Source organism: Thalassophryne amazonica, chromosome 1, assembly GCF_902500255.1.
Source record: "Thalassophryne amazonica chromosome 1, fThaAma1.1, whole genome shotgun sequence".
In the NCBI taxonomy this organism is placed as follows: domain Eukaryota; kingdom Metazoa; phylum Chordata; class Actinopteri; order Batrachoidiformes; family Batrachoididae; genus Thalassophryne; species Thalassophryne amazonica.
This window is the reverse complement of record NC_047103.1, coordinates 110,085,952-110,103,737: the sequence shown is the minus strand read 5'-3', so window position 1 is coordinate 110,103,737 and position 17,786 is coordinate 110,085,952. Positions and strand designations below refer to the sequence as shown.

General features: G+C 43.4%; 1 protein-coding gene across 2 annotated transcripts in view; it reads left to right on the top strand.

Moving 5' to 3' along the window:
* The window catches only part of cars2 (cysteinyl-tRNA synthetase 2, mitochondrial), a 294,966-nt gene that overhangs the window by 178,856 nt on the left and 98,324 nt on the right, over nt 1–17,786 (top strand). For both annotated transcript variants that reach the window (XM_034173360.1, XM_034173352.1), the window contains exons 9-11: nt 12,144–12,211; nt 12,312–12,378; nt 14,075–14,213. In XM_034173360.1, coding sequence (XP_034029251.1) covers nt 12,144–12,211; nt 12,312–12,378; nt 14,075–14,213 — 274 coding nt within the window. The remainder of the gene's footprint in view (nt 1–12,143; nt 12,212–12,311; nt 12,379–14,074; nt 14,214–17,786) is intronic.

Sequence of the window (17,786 nt, the reverse complement as noted above, 5' to 3'; positions counted from 1 at the left end):
GCTGGGAAGAATATTGTGACGCTTATTATGACGGCGAGTATGACACTTACAGCCGTCAAACAGTTTGGGAGAAGAACGGTGCTGGCGAATGGATAAGAGCTTTTCCACCCAACGTTGGATGTGCCAAGGCTGTCCTGGGACATGGAATGTCGAAAAGGAAGCAAGTCCTAGGCCACATAGTGCCATTTGTTGGTGATGCTTTGATAATGCTTGAGGAAGGATATGCCTTTAAGAAAAGTCTATGTGAAGGACGAGAAATTGTCGGTTACGAATGGTTGGGACCCAATCGGATTTATAATAATGGTACATGTGAATCGCCTGCAGAACATTGGTTGAGCTGTGGAAAAGGAAGAGGTCGGCATGAATGTTCTAAAAGGTTAGTCTGGTTTTTAATGAAAATAACACATCCTGGGGACACTAAATTCAAAATCTAGCAACATTCCAAGAGCCCTGATCCATAAGTGGAGAGCTGCCATTAACGGGCGTGGCCGGTTCGTATCCTGGTTCCAGAGAAGGCTATTCGACCGGGGTGCGAGATCAGCGTCAGCGGGGTGGACGTCCGGATGGAGGCAGTGAGCGGCTAGACGAATCTCCTCGCCACCAGCTTGAACAGCCTTTGTGCAGCCCTGCCGGGTAATACCCGTGGAGACACGAAGGTCGGACCCCAGAGACGGAGAGCTGGTTTTGTACACAAACACATTCATCGGAGGGTGAGCGTGTGCCGTGTGTCCAAAAAAAAGCGGGATCTGACAAGAGGGAGGGACTTTTCTTCAAGTTTAGACGTTGTTTTGGATTTAAAACATGGATTATTTATTCAGGTGAATCCCACTGAAACTAATAGGTACAAGTTTATATTTACTACGTGTATTTTACTCTGCCAATCAATGCATTAATGGATGTGGTTCGGTTGTGTAAGCGTCAGGGTTCAAAGCATGTGAAAAAAGCAGCAGCTTTTAGCTCGTAAATGATAGTGTATCTAATACCGAGGTAAACTGTGACTTCTAATACTGTGTATTACTGCTTTTGAAAGATAATCACAATGTTTGGGGTTTTATTTTTTTGTTTATTCATTTTTTGTATGTTCTTTGTGTTTGTGATCCTTGAATTTGCCCAGCAGCCCCTGTGGTGCTTAAAGTGAAACTGGTTGATCAGAAGCCAACATTGTAATCTGATGTGGCCACGTCCAAATCAATACTAATAGTTATCAGTTATCTGTAATAAAGATAATTTTTGTTAGCAGTTTATCAGTTTATCGTCATAAAAGATAACTTTTCAGTTATCTGATTAATGGTTATCGAAGCTAACTTTTTGGTTAGCTGTGCCCACCACTGCCTCTGCTCTCCTTCTCACTGGCTTCATTTCTTCCGCGGAAGAAATAAAAAAAAAAATCACTGTTTGCGAGTGCAGAGTGCACAGTTTGGCTGCACTCTGTTATAGTTTATCTTTCTTCCCTTGACCGCGAGCTGCGCGCACGCATGAACGAACCATCCGTGAGTAAATGTGGAGATGTCTGTAGTTATACTTGATGTGGACATGTCCTGTCTGTGGCAATCAGTCTGTAAGCAGGACTTATGTCCTTTTTTGTCCTTTTTTTAACACAGTGACGAGAGAGTTTGAGGGGAGAGCGAGGAACTAACTGCCTACAGCCAGACAGTTTTTTTTTTCTTTTAATTGTTCACATGTGCACGCAAATGAATCGTCCGTGAGTGGACTGGAGATGTCTGGACTTTTTACCGGATGTGGACATGTCCTGTTTCTGGCAATCAGTCTGTGAGCAGGACTTTTATGGACTTTATGTAAACACATTTGTGAGAGAAGAGCGAGGAGCTGCAGCTGCAGTCAGCATTTTTTTTTTCTGTGTGTAGTTTTACTGCATTGTGTACATGGTATTAAAACAGTCCTGCGTGATTTATACTTTGGGAACAATGGAACACAGCAGGAACCATAAATTGGTGTCGGGTAACGTTGTATTGTGAATGTGTGGTTTCCAGTCACGTCGAGTAATGTCGCTTTGCCCTGACTTGCGCTGAAACCACTTCCTTTCTGCGTCGAGCACAGGACGCAAAAAATTAAACATGTTTAATTTTTGTCGTCCGATTTGCTTCGTCCTTTGCGTCCCTCGCGCTGTTGTGGCGTCGAGCTGCATTGTCTCGACACTGGGTTGCTTCCACGTGGTGTCGTCGTGACACCGCATGACGCAAATCGAAGCAGCCCCAGTGTGAAAGGGGCTTTACACAAATTGCCCTGCATTGTTGTTGCTAAATTTTGTACATCTTGAAATTAGCACCACGCTCAGAGATGAGCATCATTAACAAAAGATAATACCTCTAAGAGCCTCTCAGATCCACCATTCTCCCATGATATACTCAACAAAAATATAAACGCAACACTTTTGGTTTTGCTCCCATTTTGTATGAGATGAACTCAAAGATCTAAAACTTTTTCCACATACACAATATCACCATTTCCCTCAAATATTGTTCACAAACCAGTCTAAATCTGTGATAGTGAGCACTTCTCCTTTGCTGAGATAATCCATCCCACCTCACAGGTGTACCATACCAAGATGCTGATTAGACACCATGATTAGTGCACAGGTGTGCCTTAGACTGCCCACAATAAAAGGCCACTCTGAAAGGTGCAGTTTTGTTTTATTGGGGGGGGGATACCAGCAGTATCTGGTGTGACCACCATTTGCCTCATGGAGTGCAACACATCTCCTTCGCATCATCTGTGAAGAGAACACCTCTCCAACGTGCCAAACGCCAGCGAATGTGAGCATTTGCCTACTCAAGTCGGTTACGACGACGAACTGGAGTCAGGTCGAGACCCCGATGAGGACGACGAGCATGCAGGTGAGCTTCCCTGAGACGGTTTCTGACAGTTTGTGCAGAACTTCTTTGGTTATGCAAACCGATTGTTTCAGCAGCTGTCCGAGTGGCTGGCCTCAGACGATCTTGGAGGTGAACATGCTGGATGTGGAGGTCCTGGGCTGGTGTGGTTACACGTGGTCTGCGGTTGTGAGGCTGGTTGGATGTACTGCCAAATTCTCTGAAACGTCTTTGGAGACGGCTTATGGTAGAGAAATGAACAGTCAGTACACAAGCAACAGCTCTGGTTGACATTCCTGCTGTCAGCATGCCAATTGCACGCTCCCTCAAATCTTGCGACATCTGTGGCATTGTGCTGTGTGATAAAACTGCACCTTTCAGAGTGGCCTTTTATTGTGGGCAGTCTAAGGCACACCTGTGCACTAATCATGGTGTCTAATCAGCATCTTGATATGGCACCCCTGTGAGGTGGGATGGATTATCTCAGCAAAGGAGAAGTGCTCACTATCACAGATTTAGACTGGTTTGTGAACAATATTTGAGGGAAATGGTGATATTGTGTATGTGGAAAAAGTTTTAGATCTTTGAGTTCATCTCATACAAAATGGGAGCAAAACCAAAAGTGTTGTGTTTATATTTTTGTTGAGTATAGTTGAATAAACCCAAAAAAACACGCTGCATGGCTCATTATTCATCGTTCATTATTTGATGGGACCAGGACTTAAGTAGCACCAGGACCCTGAAAAATTGGACTTCTTTCTCCTGCAAAGATGTCAATATTGCTACACACCTCTGTCCAGCAACCTCATAAGCCCATAAGCACTTCTCAGGCATCTATCAATCTTAAAGGCCTAGGACCCAGAGACATGTATGTAACTGCCAAGATAATTGAATTTCTCTACATGTTCAATACTTTCACCACATATAGATACAATTCTGATGGCTGAAACCAAGACATTCTTAAAAGCCTGGCTCTTAGGGCTCCTTCACACATACTGCGAATATGTACAACTAAGGGCAGCTCACGGCGGAACAGCTCATATGAGCGAACCATGAAATGGGCAGGCATGCAGGATGCCACTGCGAAGGTTCATGCACACAGGAACACAGTACCAGCAGTTGCATGATGCGGTTACACATCACACAGCTGCTGTGAAGGAAAAGAAAAAAAAATACATGCAACAGTTTTGTGCTTGCGGGAACACAGCAGCTTTTCACAGCTGCTGTGAAAATAAAAAAATAAAAATCATATGCCACCCACAGGACTCGAACCTGCACTTTCCAAAAGCTCTGATTGCCACTGAGCTACCATCGTTGTCCTGTGGAGCTGTGGAAATGATATCAGGAAGGACATGGATGTATTTAAAATAAATAAATAAATAAAACACCATATAAAAACACCACATTGTATTGAATCCCTCTTATCAAGTGGACAATACAAATATGATCTAGCTGTTCCTCTGTAGATGACCCATGGTCACAGACATACAGTCATGAAATGACATGAATGAGAAGCAGGTCACTCTTATGTCCACATCTGCTGTCGGCGTGTGCAGCCGGCACAGCGTGTGTGTCCTACCCGGCGCGTGTCTTGTGGGCTGCACGCCACAGGACTGACACCACGTCATGTAGAACAGAGCTCACGTGGGTGACGTTACAATCAGATCGCCCGCTGTTTGTTATGATCTGACGGTCCGTTTCAACCTGGGGGCAGCCTGTAAATGTGCGCGCAGTGTGCTGCAGCCTGTAACCACAGCGATATATGTTTTTATTTATGCCCACATGAGGACAGCAAGCAGACATACGTCCGCCACAGTGGGCAGTTCCTAGTCCATGTCTGTCCAAACACAGTGCATGTTGTCCAGCCGTGACGTCCAGATCCACAGATCTCCACAGCCGCTTCTGTTGGCGGACACACCTCCTGTCAGTTCAGCGCTCACAGCAGTATGTCCCTGTTTCTGTTTGCTAAGCCACACTCGTGAGGCACTTAGACAAATTTCACTGTCAGCTCGACAGTGATTGTCTGCTGACTGTTTGTGTTAACGTTTGTGTTAACAGTGCGAATGGCCACACATTTTCTGAGTGCCATGCCAGCAGTGTTAGATGTTCGTGTGTGTTAGCTGGAATTTGGCCAACACCTGCCGCGAGAGGGTTTGATGGGCTTGCACAGCGCACACTCTGTCTTTCAGCCACCGGTGTGCACAAATAATTGTAGCAACAGGTGTATGAGGCATTGGAAGCAACCACAAATTTACACATTTTGCATACGATTCCTGCTTTATGCGCACTTTATGTGCAATTCAACCAAATTCGCACTATGTGTGAAGGGGGCCTTAGTCTTGATCCAGGCCAATCATAAACACAGATACTCAGCTTCTCGTGTTGAAATCATAGTATCAATTTATTCTGCAAAGATCACAGTATTGTCTGCAAAGTCAAGGTCAGGAAACCTTTCCTCTCCCATAAAAGTGTAAGATTAAGTCACTGGTTTCCACAAGCGTACCCAGCACCCAGTCTATGCAAGCATTAAACAGTGTAAGAGCCACAACGCATCCCTGATGAATGCCAGGTTTCACTGGGAAAAAAATTTGTCTCTCCTTTGACTCCATAAAGCAGTCACAGTGTCTGTGTAGAGGCTGACTATCACACCCAGCAACTTCTTTTGGATCCCATAAATCCTCAGGGTGTCCCTGAGAGCAGTCTGATTAACTGAATTAAATGCTTTGCGAAAGTCATCACGTTTCAGTAAAGCAGTTGATATTCACTCTTGCATTCTATGAGTGCTCACAGTGGGCATTAAGCCAGACTTTTCTTTTTGCTGAGCACCAGGTAGCTGGAACTGAATCCTATTTAGAATAATCTTGGGAAGCATCTTCCCCCACACTGAGAGAGGTGTAGTACCCCTTTAGTTGTTACAGTCCATGTGATCATGCTGTCCTTTTCAGATTGGGATAACAAGTCCTTTCTTTCAATCCGTAGGAATGATCCCTGTCTCCCAGATTGAAACTAAATGTGTTTTTGCAGTGCTAGGAGAACAGCATCTTCACATGCCTGGAGGAGCTCAGCTCCAATCCCGAAGATCCCTTGGAGATTTAGCCCTCAGCTGTTTCATGGCCTTTGTGATCTCACCAACATTTGATGGTTCACAGTTGACTCAGCACACAGAATCAGCCACAAGAACCCTGGTGCCAGAGATGCCTAACATCCTAGCAGGAGGATCAACCTTATAATACATCTGCTCAAAGTAGTCATCCCAATGCAGGGGCGTAGCACCAAATTCTGGGCCCTAGGCATGTTCTTTTTTATTATAAACACCAAATTTCTCATGCGTAGTCAAACCAGGTCTAAATCATGTATACCTTATATCACACCTGGGAGTCAGAACCCTTTTTAAAGTTGGGGGAGCAATATTGAGTTGGGGGGTCTGGGGGACCAAATTGCACCATTTTCTAGAAAAAATGGTGCAATTTGGTCCCCCAGAACCCCCAACTCAATATAGCTAGCTTTCAAGCTCACCTCTCTTTTCAAAGAATTTGGTTAGCAGCTGCTTTCCCTTATTTAGTTTTCTTTCCCTGTCCTTTTTTCTCTTCTTTTTTGAAATCCGGACTTTGATTTTTTAGGAAAGACATATTTTATTTTAGCCTAAACACTAGGGCTGCAACTAACGATTATTTTACTAATCAGTTCATCGTTCGATTATTTTTTCAATTAATCGTTTTGTTTTTTTGTTTTTTTTACTTACATGTGACTTTTGCCATTATTTCTTTGAGTTATTATTAAAAGGCCTTTATCACTCAACTTCAACGTTTGACCTTGTAACAAAGTTATGATGTTATATTCTCATCAAAAACTTACCCGGAGTAGTGTTTTGTTTTATTTCGCACATATACATCACCGACACACCACAAAGAGATTTCCATCAGGTTTCACCTGATTATGAGCATTTTTAGATGCCTACAGCAACTATCTCAACCACTGACAACATATTACAGCAAGAGTCCACAAAAGTATTTTAAAGGCTTGACCAAAGTGTAATGTTATATTTAATAAGATATTTTCATGAAAAAAGACACAAATGTGCAGTTTACTGCATTTTATTTTTTTCTTGTGTAAAAACAGCTTAGATGGAGTTTGACCGAAACAAATTGTCATTAAACTTAAATAAAACAGGGGTGAAGTGGAGGTGTAAGAGTCACAGTTATTTCTGTATTTATTTCTGTTCATTGTTAGTTGGTTTAATCTTTTCTGTTTTATCAGATTCTTTTTGTTCCTTTCTCTAAAACTGTATTGTGGCATTATTAGTTATTATTACTGTTATTGTTGTTGCTATTATTATTATTATTATTGATATATAAATAAAAATAAATTAATAAAATATTACAATTTGTAATACATTTGACTCTTTTACAACAACAAATGCTGAGCCATGAATTATTATACAGAAAACAAATGTGCTGACAGCTGCAAGAGCTTAATGCTAACTTTAAAATTGAAAATGCCATACACATGCTAGTGTGTTAGCATCGGCACTGTTTTTAAGTTTTAAAATGCATCTGTCAACTGTTTCAGAAGACCATGACAGGTCAGATTAACATAAAACGGTAAATATTACTCACAGACATATGCTCTTTGGGGTTTTAGTGAGGAAAAATTAAGATTAAGCGAAATAAAACACTGAATCAACAAAGCACCAGATCGAGGCACTGCTTTGATCTGCGAATCACTGCTTCGATTGGTTCAAGGTTCAAAGCAAAGCCACGCTGCAGAAACGGTTGATTTATATGGAAGAAACAAAACATTTGCGATAAAACAAAGTTATTTAACAACTAATTGATGACTAAATTAGTTGCCAACTATTTTGACAACTATTTTAATAATCGATTAAATCCATTAGTTGTCTCAACACTACTAAACACCAGAGTGCAGCTCTCTGACCACTTCTCCTGGACTGCCAACACCACAGTGGTGGTGAAGAAAACCCAGCAGCGACTCCACTTCCTGAGGGTGCTCAGGAGAAACAATCCGGACGAGAAGCTGCTGGTGTTGTTCTACAGAGCCACCATCAAGAGCATCCTGACATACTGCATCACAGCGTGGTACGGGGTGGGTGCACATTAGCAGACAGGAGAGCGCTGCAGAGGGTGATCAGAATGGCCCAGGGGATCACTGGCTGCTCTCTGCCCAGCCTGGAAGACATTTCCAGCTTTTGCTACCTCAGCAGAGCTGCCAGCATCATCAAAGACACATCCCACCCCAGCAACCACCTGCTTGACCTACTATCCTCGGGCCGACGGTATAGGTCAATCAAAACTAGGACAAACAGACTCAGGGACAGCTTTCTCCCCAGAGCGATCACTGCTCTGAACAAAAACAAATCACTCTAACCCACACCTTCAAGTTTCTTGTGCAATATCTGTAAATCATGTGCAATATTCCCGTGCAATATGATTCCACAGTTGTATATATTTCACATTTTACATTACTTAGTTCACATTTAATTTTATTTTATTTTACCTTATGTTTATATTAGTTGTACATATGAGGTCTGTCCAAAAAGTATCTGACCTTTTTATTTTTTGCAAAAACCATATGGATTTGAATCACGTGTGATTGCATCAGCCAAGCTTGAACCTTCGTGCGCATGCGTGAGTTTTTTCACACCTGTCGGTTGCGTCATTCGCCTGTGAGCAGGCTTTGTGTGAGCAGTGGTCCACCCCTCTCATCGGATTTTTATTGCGAATAAATGTCTGAACGATTTGGAGCTTTGCTGCATCAAATTTTTCCAGAAACTGTGAGAGACCTCCAGGTGGACACCATTCGGAAAATTTAGATGGCTTTTCAGCGACGCTTTTATGGGGATTACACAGATTAAGGAGGGCTCCACTCAGTTTAAAGACCGCCCACAGCGTCTTAGAGCGCGGCGCACTCCAAGTACCGATCGACAGGCTCAAACCCCGCTGAAACAACCAGATCATTTAGAACGTGAAGGCTTTGTTGATCCGGGACGTCGTCTGACTTTCACAAAAAAGGCAGAAGGCGTGGACATCAGCACTTTTTCGGCACATTCTACTGTTACAGGAGTTTTTTTCATGGAAAGACAAGCGGAGGATTGCGCCACTGTGCCGCTTATAGCGCGGGACAAAACCACCTCCGTGTTGGTCTCACAGGACGGCTTTCAGGTGGCTTTCAGACGGCTTCCGGTTGCTTTTCAGTCGTGTGAGTATCCGAGAAATTGTGCATGAGCTGGACATGCCAGAACAGGTCCTGTGAGGCTTCATCACGGCCTTGCTTTGCGCCATGCGGCTCCACCGTGACGCGTGGAATTCCTCCACACGTCTGTCTCAATGTGCTGAAAAAGTGCTGATGTCCACACCTTCTGCCTTTTTTGTGAAAGTCAGACGACGTCCCGGATCAACAAAGCCTTCACGTTGGAAATGATCTGGTTGTTTCAGCGGGGTGTGAGCCTGTCGATCGGCGCTCGGAGTGCGCTGCTCTCTCAGACACTGTGGGCAGTCTTTAAACCGGCTGGAGCACTCCTTAATCTGTGTAATCCCCATAAAATCATCGCTGAAAGCCATCTAAATTTTCCGAATAGTGTCCAGCTGGAGGTCTCTCACAGGTTCTGGAAAAATTTGATGCAGCAAAGCTCCAAATCGTTCAGACATTTATTTGCAATAAAAATCCGACGAGAGGGGTGGACCACTGCTCACACAAAGCCTGCTCACAGGCGAATGACCGATAGGCGTGAAAAAACTCACGCATGCACACGAAGGTTCAAGCTTGGCTGATGCAATCACACGTGATTCAAATCCATATGGTTTTTGCAAAAAATAAAAAGGTCCGATACTTTTTGGACAGACCTCGTATACTCTGAATAATTTACCGTTAAATTTCACTATCTTTTATTTGGCTAAAAATTACTCTTTTTGGAGTTGCACTCAAATCTCGTTGTAATGCAAATTATAATGACGATAAAGGCGATTCTGATTTCTGTGAGATCCCATTTGGGGGGTGTGTGTGTGTGTGTGGCAGAGTGCCGCCTGTGCGCCTGGACTAAACCATTGTACAACTGTGCAGGGGTGGGAAGGGCCCTCATAGATCTTTCAGTATTATTGTTAGAGCAGAATTATGTTTTGCAACATTCATACATTCATTCTAATTATATTCTTTTACAACATGAATTGTATGGACATTAATAACATGCAACACAAAAATGTATTTAATGCCAGTTTTTTGTGCCCCCCCCCCCATGCTCTGAGCCCTGGGTTCATGGTACCCTTTACCCCCCCAGTTTGACACCCCTGGCCCATTGTGACAGTATAACAGAGGCATCAGTCAGGACTGAGTCATCTTCTTCCATTATTTCAGTGGGATAGGTGTTGAAGAAGATTGGTTTGCACAAATAGGGACCTTTGATTCCTCTGTCAGTGACACATGTCATAGAAGTACCTCCAAAATGCATGAATTTACCTCAAATTCCCAAAAGATTATTGACAGTATTACGGTCTGTTTCAAATTAAATTAAAGAATTTATGGTGTCACCTGCATGCTCAGTATCTTGGAGATTTTGCAGCTTTTTATGGCAAATAATTAAATATGTAGTAGTACGTAAAGACAAGGTCCAAGGTACAGTCTATTGGTCCAAGGACCAATAGATTGTGTTGGGTTTTTTTTTAACATACGAGGTCTGTTAGAAAAGTATCCGACCTTTTTATTTTATGCAAAAAATATATGGATTTGATTCATATGTTTTTACGTCAGCCAAGCTTGAACCTTCGTGCGCATGCAAGTTTTTTCACACCTGTCGGTTGCGTCATTCGCCTGTGGGCAGGCTTTGAGTGAGAAGTGGTCCACCCCTCGTCATTTTTTCATTGCGAGGAAATGGTGGAATGATTTGGGCTTTGTTCCATCAGAATTTTTTCAGAAACTGTTAGAGACAGGCAGCTGGAAACCATTCGGAAAATTCAGATGGCCTTCGGTGAAAATTTTATGGGCTTCACAGAGATTAAGGAGTGTTACTACCGCTTTAAGGACGGCCCACAATGGCGCACGGCGCGCCGCACTCCAAGCTGCGATCGACGGGCAGAAACCACCAGATCATTTCTAAACGGATGGCTGTGTGGATCCGGGACCGTCGTGTGCAATTTCTCTGGTTATCACAAGAGCTGGACATCAGCCATTTTCCAGCAGATTTCACTTTTAACAAGAGATTTTGTCATGAAAAGACCCGCGAAGGCTTCGCGCGTCATGACGGAACCGCTGATGGAGCGAGACAAAGAACGCCTCTGTTTTGGACTGTCAGAGGGCAAGTTGGGACATGTCTATCTCAGCTTTCAGTGGCTTACCAGTCGAGTGAGCATAAGAGAAATTGTGGCGAGCTGGGCATGTCCCAACTTGTCCTCTGACACTCCAAAACGGAGGTGTTCTTTGTCTCGCTCCATCAGCGAATCCGTCGTAACGCGCGAAGCCTCCGCGCGGCTTTCCATGACAAAATCTCTTGTTAAAAGTGAAATCTGCCAGAAAATGGCTGATGTCCAGCTCTTGTGATAACCAGAGAAATTGCACACGATGGTTCCGGATCCATACAGCCATCCGTTTAGAAATGAAATGGTCGTTTCAGCCTGTCGATCGCCGCTCGGAGCGCGGCGCGCCGTGCGCCATTGTGGGCCATCCTTAAAGCGGTAGTAACACTCCTTAATCTCTGTGAAGCCCATAAAATTTTCACCGAAAGCCATCTGAATTTTCCGAATGGTTTCCAGCTGCCTGTCTCTAACAGTTTCTGAAAAAATTCTGATGGAACAAAGCCCAAATCATTCCGGCATTTCCTCGCAATGAAAAAACGACAAGAGGGGTGGACCAGTGCTCACTCAAAGCCTGCCCACAGGCGAATGACGCAACCGACAGGTGTGAAAAAACTCACGCATGCGCACGAAGGTTCAAGCTTGGCTGACGTAAAAACATATGAATCAAATCCATATATTTTTTGGATAAAATAAAAAGGTCGGATAGTTTTCTCACAGACCTTGTAATTGTTTTCTCGGTTTGTAGCCTATTAGTCTACAGATTGATTGTGTTTTTACCTAATATTTGAATGTACTTTTTGCTATTTTATCCTTATTTGGTTTTCGTCTTTAAAACAGTAGCTTACTGTTAGAACATTACTGTTTTAAGTCAGCCAACAATCATCCAGTCAGACAAAATTTAGGGTAAAATATTTTTTATACTACTGTTTTTGTCTCACAACATTTCTACTGGTATACCAATCATACTAGTTTTCATGTTGTGTTATGTTTTCACTGTGTTTGTCTTTAGGTCACTTACATCTACAAGGCAGTGCAGAAAAAATGTCTAAATCTATGAGAAACTATATTACCATAAAGGTAAACAATAATCTTTCTCACTTATGGAGTCATAATACACAATGTATGATTGTATTTAACTGTACTGTATGTTGAAAATATTTTTTCTTGCACATTTCAGGATTTCCTTGGGGTTTATTCTGCCAATGAATTCAGGATGTTTTGTCTCTTGACAAAATACAGATCAGGTGGGAAATTGTTGTTGTTGTTATTGTTATTATTATTAATGATATCAATCAGTTTTTTACAGTATTAAAGAATTCTGCAAGAGTCACATGTTTAAAAAGGGTGAAATGTTTTTTATATGATCAGTTTTATCAACAGAAGAATCAGAATATAATCACATACCACTTACCCGGTATGTGAGTGAATGTAAGTGTTAAGTAACAATACTGTTACCTAATCATCATGTTACCTATTGTTAATTATTGATATTATTTATTCTATCAATATTTTTAGTATCATTGTTATTTAGGTTAAATATTGGTATTATTGTTACTTTGTTATACATTACGTTGTGTTTTTTATCTGATGGAAGTATGTCCATTCGGCTGCTAAATGGTAAATGGACTGCATTTATATAGCGCTTTTCCATCTGCATCAGACGCTCAAAGCGCTTTAAAATAATGCCTCACATTCACCCCGATGTCAGGGTGCTGCCATACAAGGCGCTCACTACACACCGGGAGCAACTAGGGGATTAAGGACCTTGCCCAAAGGCCTTTAGTGATTTTCTGGTCAGGCTGGGATTTGAACCAAGGATCCTCTGGTCTCAAGTCCAACAGCTTAACCACTAGACCATCACCTCTACCAAAAGAGTCGAGTTTGCCACAGCAAATCCGAGATGGATCTGCATGCTTAATTGGCACAAGTTTTATGCCAGATGCCCTTCCTGACACAACTCCACATTACATGGAGAAATGTAGCAGGGGTGGGATTTGAACCGGGAACTTTCTGCACTGAAACCAAGTGCACTAACCACTTGGCCACCACCCCTGCTTTTTACCAGTCCCTGTTTTTTATCTTATGTAATTTGTCATTATTATTAATTTAGTATTACCTTTTTCATGTTGTTGTATTTTCTTAGTTTTGTCGCACCACAATGGAAACAAGTGTTTTTCACTTTTCTTGTGCTATCTGTGTACTTTAATCAATCAGTCACATAAAAATGCTTCCCTTACACATTGAAGTGTAACAGGATGACTCTTTTGTAAATGAAAGACATAAAAAAGTTTATTTGAATATCATTTTATAAGACAGTTTAAGATTCTGCATCCTGCTGATCAGTTTCCATGCAGCATTTTGATTGTCTTTTATTAGTATTTGGAAGAATCAAATAAATTATTGATTGTTGTGCTTTCACGTAGTCCAGTATGACATCTGTGGAAAAGGTGTATTTCTGCCCAGCACATCCAGAGGGATTCATGTGGTTCTTCAAATGGGTCATTTAATGTAGATTGTGGTTGAGGGGCTTTTCCTTCCTAACATATCTTAGAACACAGATTGGTTCCAACATTTGTTGTTTTTTTTCTATAAGATTCACCGGTAAATATAAGTAAATGAAAATCTAGAATTCAGATAGGATGTTTTTTGAAACTGGGTCAAACTCTTTGAGCCATACAGAGTAAAATTAATCAACTGCTAAACTGCTTATACATATCAATTCAATATTAATCTGTGCCATCATGTTTTAGGCTGTAAAAGGGGTTGGTGATTTCATTCCTGAACTGCTCCTGGTTATAATTAACCAGTTAAAATGGATTTAGTGCAACACTTTAGCATCCACAATGGTATACTCTTCACATTAGTAGTAGCAAAGCATAAGAAGTATGTATGTATAAGTCTGTTTGATTTTGCACAGTAAATAAAGTTTGTTGGTTGCAGGGATTGATTACAGTGATGGCAGCATGTCGGTGGCTCAGAGCACTCTGCAAAGTCTGTCCACCTTCCTGCATGATTCCCAGGTTTACATGGCTGGCCAGCTGCACTGTTTACCCATACATGAAGCACTTCTGTGGGAGAGGTACAACTATGTTCCTGTCTATGAATGACTGCACCTGTGTCCTTGTGAATCTTACTGTCCAGTCTCTGTCCCATGTGTTCCTGCTAGATGGTTTACATCAGTGGTGTCCAAAGTATTCCAGAGAGAACATCACTTTGTGCAGGTGGGATGAGTTCATCAGTGGAATCACCTGCTGGAGTCATTGGCTGCAAGGAAAACCTGCACCCTTTCGGCCCTTTCTGGAATACTTTGAACACCACTGGTTTACATAATATCTGATGGGGAGAATTCAGCATCTGTCTGTAGACAGTTATAATTCTACATCTCAAATAATAAAGGTGGGTGTTCCTCAAGGACCTATTTTGGAATCATTTTTATTTTCTACTTATAGTTTATAGTTTGCGATTGTATCTAGAAAAGATTCACTTCTAGGTAATTCTACTGTATGTCTTATTTGTCAGGATACTTTAGCTGGGATGGCTGGAGACAAATGCGAGACTGGACACAGACATTCTGGTTCAGTAAGACATTTACTGAAGTAATCAGTGGGGTCCGGTACACAAAGAGGCAGTCCAAGAATAGCAAACAGATCAAAATCATCAGGCAAGTAGCGTGGTCGAGTAAAACAGGCAGAGGGTCAAAAACACGTGGCAGCAGGACTTGAACAAAACAAAGAATGGAGCTAGAAATGAGGGCACAAGGCGCAACGATCAGGCAAATTATCAGTGCAACCAGTGAAGCTTAGTAGAGAAGCATGAATCTTCGACTGGACTGGGTTGCTTGACGCGAGGACGTTTCACTTTAAATCGCAGAAGCTTCCTCAGCTAAAATTCTAGCTCTGGTGGTCTGACTTCTGTCTTGACTCTTGTAGAAAAGAATAATCAAGAAGTCACAAAAGCTGGAGTTTTAAACCTAACCTGAGACACGCTTTATCCAATGTTTATAATGGGGTACTCAGGTCAAAGCAGTTTCAGTCTTTTGTTCATGGTAATGAGTCATTCACGTCATCAGCAGAGTCGTCAAGGGAGCCATCAGGAGAGGGTCCGTCCCATCATTAGGAGGGACGGCTGCCCTGTCATTAGGAGGGTGCTAACTAGAGCACAATAGGTGCTAATTAGAGCTATTGTTTAGTCACTAGCCTATAGCAGTCTGCCTCTCGGTAGGAGGGATCTGGTTAGGTTTAAAACTCCAGCTTTTGTGACTTCTTGATTATTCTTCTCTAGAAGAGTCAAGACAGAAGTCGCACCACCAGAGCAAGAATTTTAGTTGAGGAAGCTTCTGCGATTTGAAGCGAAACGTCCTCACGTCAAGCAACCCAGTCCAGTCGAAGATTCAAGCTTCTCTACTATGGAAACCCCTGGACAACTGAGAGCCTACACAGAAACAGTGAAGCTTAAATATACCAAGTAGTGAGCTACAGATTAGGAACACCCGTGGGTGTTGCCTAGACAGAGTGTGACGCCCTCCCCCCCCACCAAGCACCAAGCGAGACAGACAAGAGAAATAGGGACAGAGAAGCCCAAGCAGGAAACACCCAGCAAGAGAAGTCACACATACAGCACAAACTAACATCTCCCCCAATCAGACCATAAAAACAGTGCAGGAACTACACAGAAAAAGAAACAGAACCCCAACCAAGGCATGACCACACACTGGATAACACACAGTACATGACAGCACCCCCCACCTAACGGCCGGCACCCAACGGCCCAGGGGAGTCAGGATGCCGAGCGTGGAAGTCCGAAATTAGGTCCGTGTCCAGGATGAAGCGGGCAGGGACCCAGGAACGCTCCTCTGGCCCTTACCCCTCCCAATCCACCAGATACTGCATCCCCCTCCTACGCCGCCGAGACCCTAAGAGGCGCCACACCGAAAAGACAGGCCTACCATTCACGAACCGTGCGGGCAGCGGGGGAACGGCCGGGGGGCACAGAGGTCTGGCACGGGCATGTTTCACCTGGCTGACATGAAAGGTGGGGTGTATCCTCATGGACCTGGGTAGCCGAAGGCAAGCATACACCGGGTTAATAACTTTAGCAATGGGAAATGGACCCACGAACCTGGGAGCAAGCTTCCTTGGTAGACCCTGGAGGGCCAGATGGCAGGTGGAGAGCCACACACGTTGTCCAGGTGAGTAAGTAGGCTCCTGTGACCTCTTCTTGTCTGCGGTGGCCTTGTAGGCCGCTGATAAATGTAGTAAGGCCTGATGGGCCCGCTCCCAGGTCCGTCGGCAGTGGAGGATGAGTGAAAGAGCCGAGGGTACATGAGAAGTCAGGTCTGTGGAGGAGAACAGAGTAGGCTGAAATCCATGCGACACATGTAATGTGGAGTAGCCAGTAGATGCAGACGGCAGACAGTTGTGGGCGAGTTCTACCCATACTAATTGTGTAGACCAGGATGACAGGTGCTGTGATGCGAGACTGCAAAGACCTTTTTCCATTTCCTTATTGATCCTCTTGGATTGTCCATTAGCCTGCGGGTGGTACCCGGAGGTGAGACTTGAGGAAACTCCCAGCAGTCGGCAGAATTCGCCCCAAAACCGAGAGACGAATTGCGGACCCTGATCCGAAACAGTGTCCTGGAGAAAATCATGTAGCCTAAAGACATGGTTCAATAGTGTTTCAGCTGTCTTTTTAGCGGTAGGTAATTTTGGTAGAGGTACAAAGTGCGCCATCTTAGATAGGTGGTCCACAACTGTCAGTATTACAGTATTACCCTTGGATGGCGGTAGACCCATTACGAAGTCCACAGAGATGTGCGACCACGGTCATGTAGGAACGGGTAGTGGGAGGAGCTTGCCAGTAGGTGGTTAGGTAGAGGACTTGCACATTGCGCAGGTAGGACAAGCCCCAACGTATTCAGTGACGTCAGAAAGTAATCGTGGCCACCAGAACTTTTTTCGGATGAGAGTTACCGTGGTATTGATCCTCCCGTCGGGAGAGAGCATCTGGCTTGCCGTTCTTAGACCCGGCCTGAATGATAGCATGAAATTGAATAGACTGAAAAAAATTGACCGCCGAGCTTCTCTGGAATTAAGTCTTTTAACAGAGCGCAAGTATTTGAGGTTCTTATGATCGGTCCATACTAAAAACGGTACTTGTGCCCCTTCCAACCAGTGGTGCCACTCCTCCAAGGCCAGTTTGGCCGCCAACAGTTCTCGATCGCCGATATGGTAATTGCGTTCAGCCAGACTTAATTTGCTTGATAAAAAGGCACAAGGATGTAACCTTTTATCTACCGGCTAGATCTGGGACAAAACGGTCCCGATACCAACATCGGAAGTGTCAACTTCGACCACGAACTGTCTGGGGAGGTCAGGGAGGAGAAGCATGGGGGCTGTTGTGAAATGTTCCTTTAGCACCTGAAAAGCTTTGTCACACTCTGGCGACCACTGAAAGGTTTGAAGGGACAAGGTTAACTTGTGTAAAGGAGCTGCCACGGAACTAAAATTACGAATGAACTTTCGGTAAAAATTAGCAAAGCCCAGAAACCTTTGGACAGCTTTACAGCCCTTTGGAATTGCCCACTCACACACTGCGGCTACTTTATCTGGGTCCATCTGAATCTTTTCTGGGGAAATAACGAATCCTAAAA